General features: G+C 50.6%; 1 protein-coding gene across 1 annotated transcript in view; it reads right to left on the bottom strand.

The window, feature by feature from the left end:
- Positions 1-5851: 5851 nt before the first annotated feature.
- AATF (apoptosis antagonizing transcription factor) overlaps positions 5852-24288 on the bottom strand; it is a 48804-nt gene continuing 30367 nt past the window's right edge. Inside the window, exons 10-12 of the mRNA XM_032201178.1 lie at positions 23770-23850; positions 20403-20474; positions 5852-6989 (exon numbers count right to left, since the gene is read on the bottom strand). Of these exons, the coding sequence (XP_032057069.1) occupies positions 6926-6989; positions 20403-20474; positions 23770-23850 (217 nt within the window). The 3' untranslated portion in view covers positions 5852-6925. The remainder of the gene's footprint in view (positions 6990-20402; positions 20475-23769; positions 23851-24288) is intronic.

Here is a 24288-nt window from a genome sequence, read left to right as displayed (position 1 = left end):
CAGCTGTCTAACTGTACCTTATTTATTTAACAAAGCGTGACTGGACCAACGCATCAGTTAGCTGTTCGACAAAACCACAGCCAGGCAATGACGGGTACGCTGGTACCGTGAGGTCTTGGCATAGCCCAGCGGGGGCTGAGTCCGCCCCTGCCCGCTCCTCTCCCCACGCCCGGCCCCGCAGCGGCCGTGCGGTGCTGCCACGTGCCAACGTTACAGCCCTGACACCCTGCGGGGGCGTCCGCTGCGGGCCGAGGCCGGGCAGGACCCTGGGGAGCGGGTGGGAGCCCCCCCTTGTCCCTGCAGCTGGGAAATCCTCCTGTGTGGGGTCGTGTGGGCGAGTGGCGTCCGCCACCGTGTCAGCCCTCTTGTCTCTGTCAGCCAGTGCGATTTTTATTCCAGATGTCTGTCTTGTTACTCGGTAGCAGAAGAAGATCAGCATTTACAGCCAGCGCCGTGCCCGTGCCCCAGCAGCCAGGGAGGCTCCCGGGCTTCCCAGGGCTGCTCCCTACCAGGGGGAGCGGCAGGGCAGGGCTTCACAGGCTCCAACCCTTTGCCTTTGTGCCCAGTTCCCTTAGAATGGGTCACTGAGGCGTGTGAGAAGCCCTTCTAGGAGGAGATAAAAGATGAGACCAAAATGCAGCTGTTCAGCCGTTTCTGCTCTGCCTTCCCTACTCATTGTGAGGGGTAACACACATGGGGCAGCCCCACTTCTGCATACACATCCTCTAAGTGCTAATTCCTTTCATGTGAGTAGGCAGCCAAAGCTAAAAGCAGATACGTTAGGGAGTGGAAGGGACAGAGTCGAACACACAGATGGGGTTAGAACTGCAAAATTGGGTTTAAGGCACCTGAGCAGCTTTTCTCCTGTGCCCCTCCCTGCCCCAGAGCTGGCTTGAGCGCCGCCCCCACCACCTGGGTCACCCTCATGGGCAGCTGGGGAAGGGACCCAGATGGTTCCCACAAGACAGAAATATTAAAAAGCAGTTACTTTTTGGTCATCACCTTCTTTAGCACCAGCTGGCACGTTCACCTGCTCCAGTGGTCGCTGTGCAGCCAGGACAGTCCGCAGTGGGTCCGCAGTCAGTGCTGGGCAGGGGCCAGGCTGCCCGCAGCGCAGGCTGAGGCAGCTCCCTGCTGAGACTGCCCCCGGGGCCTTTGCCAATCTCGACACTTTTTTATTTTCAGGGGCCTCCTGACCATAATAAAAGATCAGGTACGCAGGAAGTCTGTAAAATGTAATGTTGGAGAGCTTACACCAATGATTGTCTTAAAAAGTATTTCTGATTTTACAAATCCGCTTTTAGTATTGCACGAATCAGAAGGGATGTTTTTATGAGTTAATTACAATGCCAGTGCCTCACACCTGTGCTCTTTCCTTCCGAGCTGCAGCGCACCCCTTCTGCGTGTGGGGTGCGAGAGCTCTTACAAAGCCAAGGTGCAGCACCGCGGGCGGCTGCTCTCCTCCCCAGGGAGCACAGCACCACGGCCCACGGTGCCTGGAGTCATCCGAAGGACTAGCCTCGTCCTAATAGCTTAGAACCCTAATTTGATTTCAAAGACTCTTTTTTTTCCACTAGAGCCCCCCGAACAAGCCCCTAAAGATGCTTTTACTTAGGCCATTCTGGGCTGCAGCAGGACACAAAGGACAGACAGAGAATGTCTCAGCCAGGCAGGACTGCTCGGGGTGGGCGAGCGCAGCGCACGGCCCGCTGGGCTCCTCTCCTGTCCCCAGCGTTTCCTTCGTGGTGGTGCCTCAGACCCGGCCATCGCCGTGGTGCCTGCAGGTGTCAGCAGGAAATGTGCTGGTGCCCACAGCTCGGTTCCTGTGCTTGGGGGGAGCTGCAGCTGCCAAAGTCTGGGCAAGAGCAGAGCCCCTCTAGCTCAGCGTTACAGGCACCGGGGCAGGCTTGACTTAATTTTGGGGTAAAGTAGCTCCAAAAAAAAACAACAGCCAGTAGTTAGCATTGGAGCTGGTTGGAGGTTGCACTGCGGATGCCGTGGGTGCTGCAGGCGTGGGGGGCAGTGCCCGAACCGAGCCGGGCGGGGGGCAGGCGCTGCGGGGAAACCACCCTCGGTACATAGTTCTTGCTGGTGCTGAAGTATTTCACTTACCTCAATTTCTTTTAATAAAAAGAATGAATTACATCTCTCTCTGTTGCCAGGAGTGAAAAGTCTGTCACCCCTCATCCCAAGCACCTCCGGGGAGCTCTGCTTTGCCTCAGGGAAGGAGCTGAGGCACTGCGTGGTCTCGGCTGTGCCCCTGCCTGCACGAGCTCCTCATGAGACTGCCCGGCAGGCCCCTGTTGCCCTTTGTTCCCTCCCGTTGTCACCCCTCTGGAGGTGTTTGGAATAAACCTTTTGGGACATAAGAACACAGGTGCCAGCGGGAGGAGCAGCTCCTCTCCGAGGGCTCCGCTCTCTGCCCCACGCTGGGCCTGGCTCCCAGCCCGCAGCTGCTGCCCCGGCGAGCTGTTAGCATCGTGCCCCTTCCCCAGCTTCATTTTCCTCTTTAATGTTCAGCTGAAACAAGTGAGCAGGACCTGGGCTGTAGGGCTGTCCCCGGCTGACCCCGGAGCAGTGCACCAGCTCCTTTCCCAAGTTCCCTGCCGTGAAGGTTAGTTTTGGGGTGTGACGTGTCAAACCAGACGATGTTAGCCAGGAAAACCCCAGCGTTGTTCTCAAAGCGGAGTCCTGATGAGCAAAAGCATAAATCACCTTAACAAACATCATACGGTTTGGATGGGGGGGACCCCAGTGAACTCTAGAAATGCATTTAAAACTCTTTAGCCTAAAATATCTACATATTAAAATGCCAAGAAAAGTACCAAAGCTGTAAGCTCTCAAAAGCCCGAGATCAAAGTGCCATCATCTTTTAATGTAAACCTTTTGTTGCATCAACAGTCTTAAGAGGGATGAGAGACATCAAAATAAAAACTGAGACAAACTGTGGCTTTGTAGCTGTTTTTTGTTTTAGTCTCTTCTCTCAATTTGGGCCATGAAATAGGTCAGCTCCATTACTGATCAGCCTTCCCACAAATATTTAAAACAAATTGAATTGCACACCCAATACCCATCACAATTACGCCAGGCACAATAACTAAATTAGCAATTCAACAAAATAATTGGAAATGCGATTCTCTCTATTCCACAGCCTCCCTCAGGGGTTTGGCCGATCTATGGGGGGAAAACTCTGCTTTACTAATTCTGCAGCTAATTAGAGACACACTTGTAAATGAAGTTGTTTGTCTGAAAGTTGAAATTCTTTGCTGTTGTGGGGTTTGGGGGAGGTGGGGGGGTCACAGAGCCCCTCCATCCATCCCCTCGCCGGTCACACGCGTAATTCCCACGTACAGCCCGTTGCTGTGCAATGTTTTGCAAAGGTGTAATGCCCGTTTGTGTAGGTACTAATTAGCAGATGTAGCATGAATTAATACAGAATTAATATTCTGCTGGGGGGGGAGGTCTCGCCCGCTGTTAAATGGTGGCACTGAGCTTTAGGAAAACTTGGTGGAGAGCACCCTGGCCTTCTGCGCATGAAGCTCTGGTCCATGCTGCAGCCCCGAGTTCCCATCAGGCGTGATCAGGACCAGCAGCACCTGCCCCAGTTCCGGGGTTACTGGGGTTACTGGGGGCAGAAGGCGCTGCTGCTCCAAGCCCTGCGCTGCTTTAGCGGCAAGGTCAGCGGGGGAAGCGGGGCCCTGGCAGGCTGGAGCTGCCGGCCCAGGTTCTCCCCACGTCTCTCACTGCCCAGGTTGGGGGGGAGCAAGGAGAAAAGCCTGCTTAAACACTGATAAGTGAATTCAAAAGCATGCTTAGCAGGGCTTTGACTCTTATCTCTTCAAACAATACGAATGGGAAGTTATCACATTTAAAGTGTTTCGTATTACCCTTTTAACATTACATCCAGCTCTCCAAAAATAAAAAATAATAAAAAAAAAAAAATGAAGTGCCCTGGTGCTACAACGTTAAAGGACACAGAAGTCAAACTGGAAAGGCGTTACAGCCTGCAGAATGTGCAGTCAGCGCCCCAAGCCTAAGCCACAAATAGAGGCCAGACAAGTTGCCAGCACAGCAAACCCCAAAGTAGGGTAGGGGCACGGCGCTTTCTGTTAACCATCCTTAATGCTTGCTCTGACAGTGCAAGCAGCATGAAACCATTCCACCGACACAAACTTTGGAAGCAGCCAATTTACTCCCCTTGATGCCTTTCAGAATTGCGGTTATTAAACCATGAGATTTTAATGATGTTAGACGACCACACAGCTTTGCTGCTGCTCGGAAAATAAGTGCAGGTACCGTTAACGGGTGGGGAGACGGAGCCGTGTGCGGGTTGTGCCAGGCTGGGAAGGGAAAGCGGCGCACGCAGCCCGGTTGCTTTCCACCTTCTGCCAGGGAATTGATGGGGGGATGCTTCCAGGAATGGCCTTGGGGTGGTCGCACCCCGAGGACGGTAACAGCTGGGAGCTCCAACCCCATGATGGGCTTCGTGTGAAACTAAACGACCTTGCTCACTAACGAGCGTGGGACTGCTCAGCACAGGCTGAGCCAAATCCGCCGCTCCCTGCACCTTTGGGTGGCTCTCACGGCAGTAACTACGGGGAGTTGTGCTGCTGTGGGGCTCTTTGCTGGAGGTGAGGCCATCAGGGGCATCCCGAAATACGAAGGGCAGCAGAAAGGAGCAAGTGGTGGCACCCAGTGAGCTGCTGCCTGGCACATTTTGAGCAGGGAGCTGCGAGATGGAGATGGGGGCTGGAGAAATCAATGCGCTTCCCTGAGAGCTGCAGCGACTGCCTCGCTGCAAGTGAACATAAAGATTTATCCACCCGTGATACATATGTTTGCCACACCAAGTCAATACTCACCTTGCACTTATTTTCTAAATCCAAGAAAAATGGTACATTTACCGGGCGGGGAGCCCGGCCTCCGCCGCCTCCTCAGCCCCCATTGATCCGGGCCCAGGACCGGCAGCGGGGAAGGGAAAAGCAGCGTAAAGCCCCGGGGGCTTCCTGGAGCTGGGGGGCACAGGCACGAGGCCACACAGCGCCCTCGGAGCCTCCTTTTAGAGGAGGGGAGTTGGGTTTAACTCCGGCATGGCGCTTTTTTGAAAAGGTCACAAAACCCTCAGCTTAACGCCCCCCTCCCAAAGGAAATGTTTTTGTTCCTGGTCACTCGCCTCTCGCAGCACCCCGCGTGGGGTTGGTCACGGGCTACTTTTCGTGCAGGGTGGTGGCATTTAGCCAAACTGCAGCCGTACAGACGTGCACCTTGCTCCTGCTTTTAAACAGTCCCACGGCGAGCACTGCTCGAGCCACGTCCCTGCAGGTGTTGGTTCTCCCCCGGTGCGGCAGGCGCTGCTCCGTCCAGCACGTAAGGGGTCAGGCAGCTGTTGACGGGAAACAGGTGAATAGAAAGCAGACTTAAATCTGTAATGAAGAAGTGTAAAAGTGATTAATTAATTTCAGGTGTGCAGACAGCTCTAGGGACGCAATGAAGAGCAACAATGCAGCTACCGAGAAAGTGTTTCAATGGGGAAAAAAAAAAGGGCTACAGGCACATTGCCACAGGCCTGGGTTCAAGCAAAGGCAGGTGCTGGGAGCAGAGGGAGCTCTCCTGGCCGGCCGACACCATGGGGGTGTTAAATTTTAATTTAAAAATTAATTTAGCCAGGGCAGCAGCTCAGCACCACAGTGACATGCCCACAGACACGAGGCCGTGCGGCTTTCCTGTGTCACCACCGGGCCCTGGGGAGAGGCAGTGACACCAACGCCTCTGGGTAAATAACGCCCTGCTGCTGGGCCCAAGAGGACCCGCAGCTGCCGGTGCCTTTTCTGCACGGATCAGACGTGGACAATCAGTTTACAAAGCGTTTTAATTAGAGCACAGAAAACACCAAACAAAGACAGTAGAGTTCATGTGGTCACCAGCAGTGGCCAGCTCATTATACAGAGATATGCACAGATTATTTACGCAAGATAACCTCCATTGCAGATTGATCACAGCAGGCTAATAAATTCCCCTTACGGGGATTAATTTCCAGCTTCTGACCTTTGGATATAAAAACCCCACAAAAAGCCCCACGTGAGCGAGCTCCTCTGGCCAGCTTTACATTTGTGCTGGCATCTTTCAAAAGTGTGTCACGGCGATGGTGAGGACAAGAGGGCTCAGAGTCATGATCAGCAGAAATAATTAAGCGTACAGGATCAATGATGGACTGAAAAATCCACCAATATGTTCTAATGGCAGAAACATCCCCAGATGTGTCCCCATGCTGCACTCTGAGTCAGCCCATGTCCACGTCTGCAGCACGTTCGGTCAGGAATCGGCGTGTGGACGGGGAGCGCTGGCTGTCTGCAAGGAGAGCACCTTTTCTCTGTTTTAAGGCCACGTTAATTATGTAAATGACATTTAAATCCTCTTGACTCGGTGAAAATAAAGTCACACATTGCAGATAGGCAGCCAACGAACAGAACTGAACGCTTCAATAAAAAAACCCACCAATCCCCAAAATAAAATCTCGGCGGATTTAATACGAACGTGGGTGACCTGATTGCAGGAGGGGCTGGCGAGCCCTGCTGGGCTGAGCAGTGTGTCCCTCCCCCCGGCAGAACAAGCTGCCTGTGCCGAGCAGATTGCAAAATCAAGGTCAGGAATTTAAAAGGAATAGTCGAAAACCGATCGTCTTTGGGAGGAGGCAGAGTTCCTTTTAAAGGTGGGGGGGAGGCATTTAGCCAAGCCAAACGTCTGCCCCACACTCTTCTTTCTGAACCGGTGTGTTTCGGCAGTGACTGTGTTTGGTGTTCCCTCGGTGAGGTTTTTAGGAACAAACCAGCAGCTGGAGACACCCCGCTCCGGGTGCTCTTGGGGCAGGGGGTGCGGAGCCTGGAGGTGTGCTTGGTCCTGATGCGAAGGCCGGGTGCTAATTCTGCTAATTCTGCTCGGGTTCTTCAGGACGCGTGATTTTTCCAAACAGCGACCGATAGAGCTCCGTCCTGGGGAAAGGAGGGAGGAGGAGGGGGAAAAATTACTTCCCAAGGTCAAACTGGAAGCAAGAGGCTGCCACCAAACCCACCTGCTCCTTAAAACGAAAAGGCCTCGTATAATTAAAAATGCATTCAACAATCGTTATTAATACATGCAAGCAAAGGGAAGAACTTGCCTGAGCCCAATCACACGCGGTACAGAAATATGTAAATATTTCAGTGTGGCTGGATACCGTATCTCTGGAGAATGAGGGCTTCTATAAGTTTGCCCTTTACAGACAGGCTCTTCAAGTAAGAAAACAAGATTGAATATTTTAATAGGATGTATGAGACCGCAGAGCCACAAGGAGGATTCAATCAGACAGTCTTCGCGGGACTATAATTTAGTTTTCATACATTTTCTTGGACTTGACGGTACTTGAAAAACAATGAAAATGACCCAGCAACAAGAGTCCAATTAATATCACATATGCAGCAATTGTGATAACAGGAGCAAGTTAAAAAAAATAATAAAAAAAAAAATAAAGTGGGCTGGGGTTATTTATTTATTTTTAATTTTAAACCAAAGTAACCTGAGAAGAGAGCTGGGAAAAGGAGAGAGCGTTTTTATAACTCGCACATTTCAGGAAATCAAGGCAGACCCCAGGAGAGCACCATTTCCTCCGGCGGCTCTGTCTGCAGGCACAGCCCCGTTGTGCGATGCCATGCAGTGCTGCGGGGGGGATTTCTTCCCTCCTGAGCTCTGCGACGACCACGGGGTTATTGCGGCCACAAGCCCAGCCATCCGCTCGCTGCGGGCCCCAGCTCCGTGGTCTGTCAGGGCCAGCACCCAGGAAAGCTGCTGCAAGAGGAGGCCGAGCTGCCAGCACTCCCCCGGGACAGGCAGAGCAGGGCGACGTCTCCTCTGCTCAGCAAGGATTGCGGCGTGGCCTCGAAGGACGAACCTCAGCCCTGCCAGAGATGCCGTGGTTTTGGCTGCCTCCTCAATTCAGATCACAACAGGGCTCGCTGGCCTCGAGCTGGGAGCTGTTTTGCTGCCTGGCTCCTTCAGAAATCAAGGAGAGGTGGCAACTGGTTTGCAAAGTGCCTGCTTCTTGCGGACACTTCCACTGCAGAGAGCGCCCTGTGAAGGACGGAGCTCCTCCGTGGCAGTGAGAGGCCAGCCACTGATCCCGGGGGCATGGAGCAAAGTGCCGGGGCCAGCAGCAAAACCACCCTAATTCACCGGGCCACGTCTCTTAAATTAATTTTCATTTCGAACCTAATTAACCAATCAGCGGCTCTACCCCCAGACAATGATGTGGTGAGGGATGTGGTGAGGGATGTGGTGAGGGATGTGGTGAGGGATGAGGGCTCCTCACCTACCGATACGGGTGGCTCCGTGCTCTGTGTGCGGAGCTCAGCCCCGAGCAGGGAGCTGTAACTGGAGTTTCTGTGCTAAATCGAGGGTGTGCAGGCCATTTTGGCAAGTTCAACTCGAAAGCAAAAGCAAACCCCTTCTAGAAAACAGAGCTGATGTTTGAAAAGCTGCTCTGAGCTCAGGAGAGGAAGGTGGTAGGGGTCAGGCGTTGTAAGTGGCAGCGGAATTGCACCGAGTGCCCCACATCGAAGGCTTGGGGACAAACGATGTCCCCCCCCCTGGAGCTGCCAGAAACCGTGCTCAGGTGTGACAGCCCCGTGCTGCTGTGTGGTCCCGTGGAGGCTTCAGCTCCAAGATGTCCTGGGCTCTGCGTCCTCTGCTCCAAGCTCTCCTGGGACGCCCACAAGCCAGCAGGAAGGGGACACACGGGCAGGGAGCAAACACCTTCCAGCTGCCCCCCGCCTGCAGAAAGCGCTGCCCGCACCAGGCAGGAAAGGGAGGAGGGAGAGGAACGCCTTCCCCAAGCCTCCAACATTTTCCATCTTTCCTGACTATTAACTGATAAACGTGACTCGCTTTTGCTGTTTCAACTGAGAAATCAGATGGCAACCAGCAAGCAAGCGGCGCTCCTGATAAAAAAAAGATGTTGTGGCTTTAAGGCTCCGTCAAGTGATTGGAAGGAAAACGCAGAGCGATGCCATTTGGTCCTCCGACAATCACAGCCCTCCCGCCCTGCTTTGCTGCCTCAGACCCCATCATTACCCCGAGCCAACGTTCCCACTTGTGCTGCAATCTCGGTGCAGTCCCTGGGCAGCTCCCGGCCGCAGCAGGGTTCCCGTGTCGGGAGCAGCGAGGGAACTGCTGGAACCGGCGGCTGGCAGAGCACTGCAGGTGGGCAAAGCCACGAACACGCAGGGGATGCTCGTGTCAGAGGAGGCTGAGCAGCCTGGGGACCTCTGGGCAAACATCACCGGCTCAGTCCTTCTCCCCTCTCCCTGGCCTACAGCTCATTTTAATAATGAAGTTGAGTTAATTGCACGGAGGAAAACAGCTTAAGTGAGACAAATCTCAATACCAAAGGCACCCCTCCAGCTGGCTCCCCACCCCAGGCCCCCGGTAGGCTGACAGCCTCACGACTGGCTTCAGCCCCTTCGCTCTCCTGCCCAAAGCCTGCCCAAAAACGAGGAGCCCTTCCAGCAGCCAGCCCGAGACAGCAGCAGAGGAGCTGCTGCCTTTTCCCAGCGAGCCTGAGAAAGCCAGAGGTGGCATTTGTTCTTTGCAGCCTGCCTTTGCCTTCCCCCCCCGGTGGAGAAGCAGGCTCCCGAGGTTCCTGTCCACGTTTTTGGCTTTTGATGGCTGCAGGAGCTCAGGGAGGAACCAAACCTGGCAGAGCCCAGCCCAGCGCCCCGCAGAGCCTCAGGGCACGGCCCCAGCAGCATCTCCTGAAGCCTGAATTGAGGTGGGACTGCCTGGAGAACAGCACAGACACCCTGGCAGTGATGGGAAACCATCACTCCTCCACCCTGACACAAAACAAACGTCTCACCCTGCTAAAAAATAATAATAATAATAATAGCCCAACCTTATTTTTTTCCCCCCTCCTTTCATCGTCTCAGCTCCCTTTCTTCCACAGCATCTCCCCTCAGCAGGATTTAACCATGCAGAGAGTAAAACTCATCAATCCTCCAGGTTTAACCTTGTCTCTGTTTCAATTCACCAGGGTAAGTGTGGATTTTAATACTTTCAGCCCCCTTAAGGCTATGCATAATGAACTTGGATTTTGGTTAAAAACATAAAATTTCTCTCCTCCACCCACATGTATCAAGCATCAGACTTGAGCCACTGAGTTGAAACAACCCAGCCCACCACCAGCAGCTGCCTTCAGAGGGAGGAAAGGTGACTTTAGCACCGAGGGGCAGGGGTACGAACGGTGTGCCGAGGAGTAACCTGTGCGGAGTAATTAACAGCACTTCCACCTCAGGTAGGGAGCGTGCAGGAGGCAGGTCGATACCGGGGTCTTCCTTGAATTAAAATTTAACTTACCCTTTATTGCAACCTACAAAAGCAAGTAATGAGCACTAACATTTTTATTTCTTTTAAACTGTCATTTAGGCTGTAGAGGGGATAATTACCTATTTCCACTGTAGTAAGGTTTTATCACCCTTAGTGAGGCATTTTCTAATTTAATATTTTTACTATATTATCATAAAACCTGTTTCTGGAAAAAATGATCACGAACCACACAGCCATTTGCCATAAAACATGTGTGTGTAAGTACCTTGGCTTATTATTTATGCATTTCTCCCGAGCTCGCTCCCAAGGCAGCGGCCAGCAGAGCTCGACGCCGGGCACCCACCGCTCCGGGTTTGCACTTTCTTTCCATGTGGCAGCAGGGCTGAGACAAAAGGGGGTGTGAGGGGGCTTCCCCTCTGCCCCTGGTGCCCCCACGCAGTCAGGACCCCGGCTCTTGGCTGCAGCTTGGCCTCGTGGAGCAGCCAGGACGGGATGCTCCGTGCTGCTCACCGCCCCCAGCCACGTGGCATGGACCCAGCGAGGGCATTTCCCCCGCTAGCCCCAAGCTAGGAGCCCGACCACCTTCCTGTTCATGATTTAACACTTTTACAGCTCTCGGGGGGTCTCTGCAACCCCCCTGGCTGCGGGCAGCCCCCAGCACGTGCAGACACTGCAGACAGCAGGGTGCCAGGGCAGCAGGGCCGATGGTGAGGCTCCCCACCTTGTGCCTTGCTCCCACCAGCGGTGCTGTTTCCATAACTAAATAAAAGCCCAACTCCTTCACGGTGCTAATTCAGCAGCGGACTTCATCACCCTCCAAATCCCACAGACCTACTTACGGCCGGGGTTTTGTAGGCAAAAGCCTTGCGACGGAGAGCAGGTAAACACACACAGAGGGCAGGACTGCCCTGAGTGAATATTAAGAGCAAAAGCACATTTTATAAATATATAAATCATTAAAATATCGATCGCAGAAACTGTTAGCAGGTCCCCAGGAAACTCCTTTGCACTAGGCCACCAAACATACAAAGGGGAAAGTGAACACACACCCTCACACGGGAGAGAGCAGCAAACACGGTGCTGTTTGGTATAATTACATTCCTGTTATTTCTTTTTTAAAAAAAACACAGTCCTGTAGATTCATAGAATAGCAAAATTAAGGGGGAATATTCAGTTTCTGGTGTTGTTTTTTTTTTCAGAGTGCTATTAATACAGCAATACTGCGTGAGTCACTGCTGCTCTGCCGTTATAAAAATACCCTCCAACAAATCTCCGTGCCTTTTCCCATGTACCTTTTCTTTCCTCTCTTCTTCCAGGACAGAAAAAAAAAAAGAAAAAAAAAAAAAAGAAGATAATTTAGACTATGCCCCAAGCAGTACTGAAATAACTACAACTACCCCATTCCTGGTGACATCCTCCGCTGGGAACAATGCATTTCTAATTCACAAAAACCGGTGGAAGATGCAGCACGAACACCCATGAAGAAAAGCAGATGAAAACCACGCAGCTCCTGATGAAAACAGGCTGGCTGCGGAGCAGATGGCTCGCCGCTTTCTTGGGAAACTTTCTGCCTGCATCCTAAGAGATCTTTTGTCCAGCAGTGTGAAATTCAGATTACGAGGTGCCTAGCGAGCAGAGCAGGTACCTGGGGAGATAAAACAAGCTGGCGTCCTTCAGTTCTCTGTTCCTACTCCAACGCATTACCCGACACCAGCGTGTGGGGTTGGGGGGGATTTGCTCTGCACTCGCACCCCCCAGGTGCATTTCGCACCCCGGGATTTCCGCAGGGACAAACCCACGCCACGGCTGGTGATGGGGAGCAGAACAAGCAGTGGCGAGCAGGCAAGCAGCATTAAAACCCCATGGCACCAGCAGCGAGGGGTGCTGTGGGGCAGGGGGGGCAGCTCTTGGGGCCGGCAGCCCCACGAGATGGCAGTCTCTCCTCTCCCTCGCTTCCCCGCCGCGGTGCCGAGCGCGGCGCGCACGACTCCGGCCATAAATCCCGCGGCCAGACGGCTCTCATCACCGTGCCCGGCGCTTGAAGGAGATTCAGAAAGGTTCTGCCGCAATTCCCTCTCGCTCCGGCGGGTCAGGATTGGGTCCTTCGAGTCCGTGCGAATGCTTTTAAGCCCCACGGCTTTAAATTATGAGAGGCGACGTGTGACCTCTGGCTCGTCTCAGGAGACCAGGCGCAAGATTTATAAGTATTTCAGGACGCCGGTTCCTGCCCTAAACAAAGGGACTCTGCACGTTGTGTGAGGATGGAGGTGGCGATGGGGTGGGGAGCGGGCTGCCTCCCTGCAGACCCGGGGTTCAAACCTGCCCTCTCCATCACCGGTCCCCAACGTTTTGTCCTTACGCCAGCACAGCCCCCTGCCTCTTCTCCAGCCTTACAGGTGACAGAATCAGCAGAGGGACCTCTCGCACCCTTTTTGGCCCCACCAGCGCCCACGTTTTCCCAGGAGCTGTTCCAGCACCGAGATCAAAGACGCAGAAGCGGCTGGAGAAGGAGCTAAAACACAGGGAGCTTCACAAACCTCCAGCATGCTCCGCTGGCGTGCTCTCTAGCAGCTTTAATTTCCCCCTGAAATTCATAAAATGTTGCCTTCTCGGGCTCTGTTTGAAGACGGGTATTTGAGCGGAGCAGCCGCTGTCATGCTGCCTGTGCAGCGCCCCGTGCAGGCACCCGCACGGAGGGGCCCATTCTTTGTGTACCTTAACATCCCATATTCCTAGGATGATTTCCCTCTTTCACAGCTTGACTGTTTTATAACAGATTTGATGCAGGAGAAGACAAATTGTCTCACAAAGGAAGGACGACAAATCATCGTGCAGCTCTTAACAGGTTATTTTTTTTCCCTTTAAAAAGGAAATTTCCATAGCGGAGGCGTCTGTCTTCTTACCAGGGATGTCAAACACCCAGCGCCGGGACACGATGATTTCAGCCCATTGGCACTAGCCGGGGTCACGTATTGCACCTCGCTGCTGCCAGCTAAGGACACACAAAGCTCCCTGCTCACACACCGACCCCTGCACAACCTCAATCTGAAGCCACGTGGACGCCTTAAAGCATCAACGGGGGTCAAGTGCTGAGGGTGAGGCAAAGGCTGGGGGTAAAACCCCACCAAACAGAGCGAAACACAAAGGGCAGAAGGACACCGAAGTCACAGTGCCTCGGGCCCAGGGGCCACACCGGGTGGGTTTCATGTCACAGGACAGCTCGTGCTGCGTGCTGCGTGCTTTTCGGATCCCAGCTCAGCTCAGCTGAGCACCCAGGCTCGATGCTTGATGTCACAAGGCGGTGTGGGCCACGCTGTGGGACACGTCTCCTCCCCAGGGTGCACATCTCTTCGCTGGGGGACCCTGGAGGGGCTCTGCCAGAGCAGGGGGCTCCTCCCAAAGCCACGCAGCCCTCCCAGCCCCATCCCAAAACTCCAGGTATCTCTGAAACGTCAGCACTGCATGCTCAAGAGACTGCCCCGGGTGTGAGAGCTACCCAATTTGTTTCACAAAGCAAAGCCAACACAAAGCCGGACAAACTTTTGTCCAGGCCGTGTCTATAAAAACCCAGAAGGGTTTTTCTCACACTGCCAGGCACCTGACGTTTGTGCCGCATGGCACAGAAGCAGGAAGAAGAGCTTTGCTTTCTGTGAGGGACTGGTGGCACGGTGGTGATCAGGACTGGATTGACAATCCCGGAGCCCAGATTCCTCCCCTAATCCAGTCTCATGGTGCTTTAATACCCAAAGTACAAAGTGAGCTAAGTGAAAGGCTGCTATCTCACCAACTTTTTCATTTTTTTAAAGTTTTTATATTAAACTCTTATGTCATATAAGTAAATTAATCTTTTAATACCAGGATTTCCTACCACGCACCCCCCTCCGCTTGCTGCAAGACCCACAGCGACAGAGCAACCGCACGAAGTGCAGGAGTCAGGCTGCTGATGGGGAAAACACAGCGTCCGGGCTGAATCCGAGGGAAATGCTCTAATCCAAACCCTGCTGGATAAGCTGTGTCTTAACCCAGCACCCCAGCAGGCACTGGTGTGCTGTGCAACCAGAGCCGGGCTGTAAGGAGTGGGCTGGGGGCTCCGCTGCCAAGCACGAGGTGGGGCCAACGCAGGCAGCCCCTCAGCCCGTGGCTCCTAAAAACCAGGGATGTGTCGACCAGGTTAACTCCCAGCACAGGCAGGCAGGTTGTCTGCCCAAAACAAGGCCCCGTGCCTCAGACTGCGTGGTTTGGCACAGTCCCGTCATCGCCAGCTTCTTCCCGGTCATTTGGGAACAAGCTGACGCGTTATCCCCCACCTTCAGGCAGGTAAAAACCCCTGCCCTGAATTTCAGCCTGCACTGGAGCACGTCTCTTTTGTCCTGCCTGACTTTACTGCAGAGAAGCCTTCTCCTGCCTCCCGTCCCTGCTCCGGGTGCCATCTTTAATGATGATGTATGGGCGTCCTTCTCCTCGGCGGTGCTGTGGGGAGGGGGTCACACATGCGACACCGCCAGCATGTGTATCAACAGCAAATTATAAACCGTGTCAATCCCAGTTAATGCAAAGCTGTAATCCTCTTTAACAAGAGATCAAATCAGTGCCATGAGTTATGTTCATTCTGTAATCTGATAAGAAATAGACTGAGACTCTAATAAAAGAGTAATGAGAGCCCTTAATGATGCTGTTAAAAGGTAGCGCCAGTTAAAATATTGCTGTTGTTCCAGCTGATTAGATCACTGGTGCATATTTGCACAATCTTGTTTTACCTGTCAGAATAACCTCAGTCGTCGTGGGAGATAAAGGTGCTTGGGCCAAACATCTGCTCCTTAAAGAACATCTCTCCTGCCAGTTACCTGTCCTCCAGAGGTGACACAGTGATGTTCCTCAAACTTGGCAGGAACTTGATACCAGACCTTTTCTGAAGTCTCTGTGTTTAGTCTCTGTGCCACACACATGTACAGTGCGAAGAGCTGTATGTCAAAGCTGACAGCGAGATATATAACAAAACCAAAATCTGCACAGACATCTCCCCAGGAACACAGACTTTACCTGACCTTGCCATGACTAGGTGGTTTACAGGCCCCACTCCTGCAGATACGGCACCTCTGCACACAGTGAAAATACACGCACGTGTTTATGGGCAGGAGCACCTTTAGTGGGAACCTCCAGGCTCAGCTGGTCATTTTCTTGTGCCTCATTTCCCAAAGTATGGAACAGAGAAGGCAGGCATCTTCCCAGCTCTGTTGAACACGCTGGTACCAAAGGATGATTCATTAAAGTTTATGCTGTGCTAGACCCTGGAGCAGTGGGATCACTGCAATGAGGATGGGCAAAGCATCCTGCAAGGGACGTCCAAGAAGTGGCACCCCCATGATGCCACCCTCAAGCCCAGGCAAATCACAGCTTGAGACAGATCAATCCTGATCTAATCCTGGGAAATTCCTGCCTGAGTCTGCTACTCCCCTCTGAACACCTCAGCACACTCACATCAAGCTCTCGCCTTCAGCTTCCTTGTCACAGGGCCGGCCCATTTACATAGCGATGACCTTGGACCGATTAGAAAAACCTTGGCCCAAGAGTCCTATAAATGTATTTAAGTCTATAAACATATACCCCAAGACAACCATAAAAATCACTTTCCAGTGTATGTTTTAAAATACTACCAAAGAGGGGTTAAAACAGAGGAGGGCTCGAGGCCACCCGTGTCCCACACATTACAGCATAATATATGTGAGCACAAGGTTAAACAGCCATGCCCATGCGTAGGGTGCAGGAAAAACTGGCAAGTGGAAGATTAATTGCCTGCACGAATGCTATTACTCCAACTAGCAGCAAGAATAAGAAAGAACGTGGCAGTGATGTTGACAAAGGCAGTATTGTATTTGCGTGTTTCTTCTCTCAAATTCTGGCCGTAAAACAATTCTGGAGGGACCGTCCATCCCTTTCCCCACGCAGAGCTCAGACTCCTTCTCCTCACATGCATTTGCTCTTTATTTCTGCAGCCAGCAGCAGTGGCAGGTGATAAACTTGACGTGCTGGATCCCCACAAGTCCTGGGCATCCCACAGCCACGCTACCAAATCACAGGAGCCTTCGAGTGAGTGCCAGCAGCCCCTGGCACTGTTTTAGGGGCTCTTTGCACAGCCAGAGCATTTAAGATGGCTTAAACGTACAGAAGAATCAGGCTCTGGATTTATTCCTAGGTTGCATTGGCTATTAAAATATACCAGAAGTGACTGGGCGTTACAGTGCGACGTGCCTTCAAAGCACTTAGAACAAACAAAGCCAGGGAACAGTCACAGAGAACTCCGTCTGCTCCTGCTGAAGGGCTTGCCCAGCTCATCCCGGGGAGTGAGGTCTTGGCACAGGCACAGGAAAGCCAGAACTTCCCCACCAGCCAGCCTCCAGCCTCTGCCCACCCACATCTGCCCATCCATATTTATTTCCTGGCATTTTCCACGCAGCTAGCTGACACCGTGGTCACCGGCAGAACTTAAGGAGGAATATTCAGGCAGCTCTGTCTCCACAACCCTTTGTTATATACAGCTCACTGACACTTTAAAATGTCTCGCACTACAATACCGAGCACCCTGTTGTTCAGATGTGTATTTACTTTGGGGTCATGCCTTTTAAGTGCCTGAGCAGGAAAAAAATGGCTCGGAGCATGATCACATCACTGTGAAGTGTATACTTGCATTTTCAATATAGTAATTCACACTTGCAAACAATAAAATTACCTTCTTCTGTCACAAAGGAAAGCTGTTATCACTACTGCTTCCCTCTCATGCGTACAGGCTTGGTCTCTTGTTTTTAATTCACCCGCAGTTTAACGCAGGCGTGGAATTCTTCTCGTCTTGTCCAGGATGGCTGTGTGCTGCTGGAGAGGTATGACAGCCCGTGGCAAGCGCAGGGACATTTTAAGCAGGGATGTGAAATGATCCCTAGGGGGTGGCCACGGTTTAAAAAATAAATAAAAAAGTCACAGACAGCAGCAGATGTCTTCATCTTGGGAGAGCTGAACCAGAGCACTGGGAGAGTTCTGATTTTCAGACACCGGCCACTCCGATACTTTCGGTGTGTTTTATGGTTGGATGCAAACACAAAAGGTGTGAGACCAGGGAGGAAAGGAAGGAAGCTGGGCTAAATAACTCCCAGGTTCGCAGAGCAGAAAGCAGGAATGCCCACCTCTGCTGTCCCAACGAAGAAGGCCTGCTGCAAAGAGGAAGCAAGAATCTGTTCCTAGTGAACGGGACAGGAAATAATAGGCCCACCTGCCAGCTAAATGAAATTTAGCTGTGGAGAAACTGCTTAAGAAAAACTGTAAGAAGGCCTGCAACAGTCTGCAATGCATATTCGTTGTGTTGCAGGTAACTAGCAGTGATTTTGGTGAACGCTGAGGAAAAGTGAGGCTGCTATTTGTGTGTGTCTCATCTGAAACAAAAGCTTTGCTCTGCTTGTTAAAAAAGGAAATAACAATGCTATTACTAACCCACTGCTTTTTACACCTCCTCAAGAGCAGACCTCAAAGCCTGCCCGATTCTTTCCACCGCAGAGAAGGGGAATCAGCCAGGGAAGCACACGGACTGCTCAAGGTCATCCACGAAGCCATCTGCTGAACTCGGACCTGAGCCTGCCCAGCCTGAGCCCCGCAGCGCCCCATCCATCCGCAGGGTTTGCTCGCAAGCCTCATCTGGGCAGAGCGGGACGCAGCTGCCCGCGCGATGCAAGCCTCAGGCACGCTCGCTGGTGTGTGAACGCATCAGCCGACAGCTCCACGCTGGATGGCTGAGCCAACGTCGAGAGCTAAGCGACCGAAATGCCATTAACTGGAAGCATGGCGGGCCTCCAACGCCACTAATAAACCTCATGTAAGGAGCAAGTTCCCGCAGTCAGACAATAAGCAGCAGCAGCTGCTGCCACGCTGCTGCCACCGAAGAATCTGTAATGCATGCAAGCGGTGTAATAACCCACTCGGAGTGGAGAACGCCCCCAGGAGACATTTTCAGTAAACCAAATGTCAAACGCTATGTCCCTACCACGATGATAGCTATGCAGACGCAGCGTAACACCGAGAGCATCCTATTAGCTCTAACAGCTTCGGAGGGTCAGCCGGGCTCCTTGCAGCTTGTGGTGGACTCAAGGTGCCTGCTGAGAAGGGAGGGGAGCGAGGGTTATGACGGCGGCAGCCAGATGAAGGGTAGCTGAGGCCCAAGCAGGCTATTGGCAAAATGACTCGGCTGTCCCAGCTGCTTTGATGCACTTCATGCTTGCGCTGACTTGCTGGAAAATTTTGGCTTCCAGAAGGCATTTTCTGTGCAACTTTTGGAACGCAAGTGAGTGCAGTGGACTGTGAAGGAGGAGGCAATGTCACCTCTGGGGCCAGCAAGCATGATAACCCGTGGATTATTAGGGTCTCATTATTATTTTTCACCTCCCTCTCACACAGACCTTGCAAGCTGAGTTTCCCTTATTCTGGGGATAGAGCAGGGGGCTGTATGCCTGCCTAGCCTGTAGGACACTGCAATATGTATTATATGCAAAAACTGGCCACTCTAACCTTATTTGATCTCCTCAAAGTATAAAAAATAATCAGTCAACTGGACAGGACAGAGAAATACCAGAGGCATGCGCACTACTAATGGATATGGTATGAAAGGGTTCTTCCTGCACACACACGTGCCACTTGCTAATTACCCTCAGACAAAAAGCTGTGGGGAACGAGCAGCACATCCAGAACAACGCCTACAGGATGGTACAGCTCTGTTAGGAGTGCGTGTCCACCCCACCCCGTGTTTTATTTGGCACTACCCAAAACACAGAGCCTGGTTCCATACAGGTACAGGTTCCTTGCCAGCTGGGACGCACAAAGAGCAGCTAGCTCAGGCCCTGCACAGCAGAAACAAAAATGCACTTGATTATTTGCCAAATAGGCAAAAGTGTTCGCATCTAACCTCAAAAGGTCAAAGTCACTTCTGCCCCTCTCTTCCTACCCAGGGGGTGGAAGATCTGATCTCCTGACATGGCTGGAGGAGTAGCTCCCACTTTGCCTATCCAACACATTTATTGTTGTGGTGAGAGGATCTAGACAATATTCAGTACTCAGAGCAGTTTTCTCATTTGAAAAAAAAAAAAAGGGAAAAAAAGAAAAAAACATGAGAAAGATGCATGATGAAACAGCCCGAGTCTTATTATGCACGCAAAATGTCTTAGTGCCAGCTTTCTGAAGAGCTTTCATCCAGAAGTCTGTGCAATATCCCAAAAGGCAGCAGTCTGAGAACAGCAGGTATTTGGTTTCCATTTCCCAAACAGACAAATGACATCTCTCTCTCACAAAGCACAAACATGTTCCACAACCCAGGGGAAAGATGTTTCTCAAGCCTTCTACATCCATTCATTGGAAAAATTATACCACCTCCTTCCCACAAAAAGCCCAGCATTTCCAGACTTAGTTAAAAAATGTACTACGTAAGAAATACAGCTGTAGAACAGCTGCCTAGCAACTGTGTACAAAAATTAACTTGTATCTTCTTTTATAATTAGCAAGTTAAAACATTATAGTCTTCTAATAAAATCTGTCAGTCTTTAAATAGAAATACACACAAGCAGCATTTAGGTCGTGGCTGAATCTTGACTGAACTATTCCAGTTGTTACCTGAAGCAAGAAAATGCATGCTGAGCAGAGTTTAAATCAGTTGTCATTTCTGCTGAAAGACAAATTCTTTGTAAGTTTTGATTACACCTGGAGATACTAGGTAACTTGGCTCACTATTTCTAGAATAACTATAAAACTAGAAGATTTCAAAATCAGAGCAATTTTAAAGCAGAAGTAAAATCGCAGGTACCGAGATTTATGAAAATTTCTTGTTTGGTGTCACAGTAATTACAGAGTGAAAGCTCAGCCAGACTGCCTGGACAGATGTGACCAAGACATCCAGGCTATGATGCCAGTGACAAATGGTTAACTGATAAGAAGAAATGGAGAGGGCGACAGGCTGAAGAACAGGTCAATATCACGCTGTCATGAAGCCATTTGAGAAACATAATTAATCTATTACTCACCTGGCATCATCATTCATTGTGCAGTGGTCAATAGGTGCCATGAAGCTCACCAGCTTGCTGTGGACATGATACCTGGATAGTGCAGGAAATGAGAGGCAGCACATTAGTAACTATTAATGAAAGGAAAATGTTGCTGCTTGAATAGAAATACACCAGTCCCTGAAAGGGAAAGTGCTGGCTTTCCTGGTGGCTGATACCTGATGAGTTACTAGTCATAGCATGAAATTCCCTTCCCTTTCCTCCTCCTCCTTTCTTATAACATGGAGAGAAGAATAATCAGATGATACAATGAACTGAATAGCTGACTAACAAGCAAATCCTTTTTTTAACACAGCTAGAAAGAGAACATGTAGCTTCCCTTAATTGTGTGCAGTACCTAATCAGATTCCCAAACTGACAACCCTGAAAAGTCAGAGAAACAGGAACTAACTCTTGTTTTCAGCCTGCCTTTCAGCTGGCATCTCAATCACCTTCTGGAATTTGTGCCCAAAGAGTGCACTGCAGGCAGCAGCAGTGTCAGAGCATCAGACCTTCTCAAGCATCCATCTGCTATCACTTTTTCCTTGCTCTCTGGTACCTAGGGCCCTAAAGGATCTCAAAATCCCACTCTGCTAGCCATACCCATAGCTGGAAAGTGCCATCCCAAATAACTTAGAACTACAGCATGTAAAACGAGGCAGAGAAGATGGGAAAAAGACCTGCACAGAGAAGAGGCATGTCCAAGGTAATAAAGTGCTGTATCTGTCCCCGCTTCTGATCCACCAAAATATTTCTGCACGCTGTGATGCACCTACAGATATGGGGTTGCCCTCCTGCCTTCCACCCTGAGCTCGGAACTTGCAGTGGCTTTTCATGACTTACAGCCCAGGATCTGACATACACAATTTCACAGCGTACTGAAAAACTGTGAATGTGAAGGTGCCTTTAAACGCGAGTGTGTAAGGGCAGGAGATTCCAAACCAGTAGCTTTGATGTGCACTACCATGCTGCCCACCCAAGTCTGAAATGTTTTATCCAAGTTGCTGCTATTTTTAGAGCTTGACAAATAGCAGGCAAAAGGATTCACAAGCATTTGCCCAGAATCACCTTTTCTCTCTGTCACCTCTGCACTCCCTTTTGTTTGCTTATGCAGGAACATTCCCTTGAGGGGATTTTTAGCTCACAAGAATATTTCAGAATGGCTCTTCAGGCGCAGCACACACTCACCCTTACACAAGGGCTTCTCTACACAATCAAGTCTTTGTCACTCGTAATGGAAGGAACTGCCCTGGTCTAACGCTGTAATGATCAAATCAGGGAACAGACACGGCACCGCGTGGCTAGCACGGCACCAAGCAGCAGGTCAACAGGCTGAGCTATGGAATAGTTCACTTGCATTAAAAACTGATGGATTCGTACAGATCAAAGCTTACACGGAGATGGACTGCTAAGTAGTAAGGGGACTTGGCAATTCTGATAAATCCTCTGATGCAAGTTGTTTGTCCAGAACTAATTACCGTCGTGCTTTTAAAATCAGGACCTTCAAAATCCCAGTCTAGCAGATATCGAGTATTTAACTTCGTTCACAGAAAGCTGCCCCCTGTTGCAGCACAGGCAGCACTGACGAGAACAGCAGGAGCGCACACATCGCTCCTCCACACCCGCCTCAAGACAAGGCCTGTCCTAGCAAGGGCTGGCAGAGGCCTGGGCACCTGGTTTCTTAAGCTCAACTCTGCAGTTTTTGGAAGGGCTCACTGCTCCTCTTCATGCCTCAGCTTCTCCATCTGTGCAGGGAACAGGGCCTCATGTCAAGCACAAGGTCGACTGCTTTTGAAAGCACTTGGAGATCCCTCAGACCCCGTAAGGAACTAGCACGTTTCACCCAAATATGCTGTACTACTGAAGGTGTGCTAAAGGATTGCTAAGAAGAATGAATTATTGAGACAGGTAAAATTTAGCATTTGATACTTTGCTCTCCTGGATGTCAAAGTTCTCCACGAAAACAAACCTAAGCACTGCTAATTTTAGGGGAAAAAAAGAACAGGGGACAGGCAAGCTGCTCGGGGCGACACACGATCTTTCAGTAGAAGAACCAACTATTTAAAAACACCAGTTTGGGCTCTTTTGGACGATTCTGAAAAGATCCCGGAGCTTAACTGCATGTTAATCCTAAAACCACACAATGGCACATTTTTTTCTTTTATTGATATTTTTTCCTGAGGGGTCAGTGCAACTTTTATTTAGCGAAGAAAAAAAAGGGCACCTAAGATCTAAGAGGCAATTGACTTGGCAAGATAGCTGATCTCTCAGGAATGCTGAAGCGCACAGATTGCACACAATGAGAGACTTCCCCATTATTCCTAGAGGTTTATGAGTCTGACTCAGTTGTGTGATGTTGTCAGTAGTTTTGACTGAATCATGAATATATCCAATTATGTGTGATGCTGACAGAAAAGAATATTGATAGTCAATAATTATAGGCTTTTCAGGCCAACAAAGTAGCTCTTCCCTCTTTTAATAAATTATCTTATGACATCTATCTTAAAAATTGCTATGCCAGGCCTGACCCAGACTGACTCCACTGACTTTCTATCAGATGCCATCTAAACTCACGATTTATAGTTTACTCACAAAAGGATGGTTAATGTTGCGGATTTTTTCAGGAAGCGGTGCAGCTTTTCAGCATGCCTCCCTGCCACAAACACCTCCCCCACTACAAATCATGCAGTCATGCTAAACTCAGGGAGGCTAAAAGATCTGCTCTGCAAAGGGGGAAAAAAACCCACAACTATCTTCTCCAGACTGCTTCCTTTTGCACCTTACAGCGTGGACAGTTCTTCCACTGGAAAGACAGTTGGAGAGATCAACCCAAATTAGTAGCCCAGGAATCAGAATGTGAAATGCTGTGATGCTAAAGAAAGCTCTGATGTGTCTTAAAAACAGAGATTAGACACCAAATTGCAAATGACAATCCGTGGGAAATAGGCATGTGCCTCACTTGGGCATTTCTACAAATCTTCCCCTGAAGCTGCCCTCTGTACTTCAGTCAGCCACACGTGTATTGCCCAGTTGGTGCTTACTGGCTTTCACCAGAAATCATGACCCCAAATCACTCAGGGGCATTTGCACACCAGTCTCCAGTGCCCGCTGAGACCACGGAACGCTCTTGCTAAGACTGATCTGGGCAGTGCTCAGAGGTTGCACCCAAGCGTCCCCTTATTCTAGGCTCCAGGAACTTTAAGATTCCACAGTGGATGCCCCAGAGCGAGGCCGCTTGCCCTGAAGGGGACAAATAAGCCTGCCAATGCACCCTGGAGCCAAACCAAGGCAGTCCCATTTGATCTGGCAAAAACACAACTTTTGGTTGCTTGCAGAAGCTGTCACCCACCGGATTTTCCTTCCTTTACTGGCTTTTCTGTCCACTTTCTTCTTTATTTTGCTTCGTAACTTCTGGATGGCCAGCCATTGCCTGAGGGATGCAAAATGACAGTTACAGCATTTTTAGAACCACGAGGCAAATAAGGGGTCTGAACCCCGTTCCAGCCCTTTTGCCTACTGCATATACAGAAGTGAAGGAGATCAGAACCTCAGGAAAAGAAATATGAAACTTCAAATGCCTGTGCTACCGCTTCACTCCAAGAACACAGCTTTTAAACAAGAAGCATTTCTCCTCGTGCCAGCTACAAAAGGATTCATAGGCCAGACCTGATGATCCCAGTGAGATGAGCACTGTTTGGTGAGAATTCTTCATCTGCAGGGAAATCCATGGAGACCACAAGGCTGGCTCCATTTTTTATTCTTTCTTGATTACTGATTTTTTTTTTAAGAATCTTTAGGATTTAAAAGAAAATCTTTACCAAATATAAATGTTAAAATCTGTGAAAATCACCTTTAAAGGTACTTTTTG

This window comes from Aythya fuligula, chromosome 20 (assembly GCF_009819795.1).
Source record: "Aythya fuligula isolate bAytFul2 chromosome 20, bAytFul2.pri, whole genome shotgun sequence".
NCBI classification, from domain to species: domain Eukaryota; kingdom Metazoa; phylum Chordata; class Aves; order Anseriformes; family Anatidae; genus Aythya; species Aythya fuligula.
The sequence above is the reverse complement of the archived record's forward strand: the minus strand, read 5'-3'. Positions and strand labels throughout refer to the sequence as shown.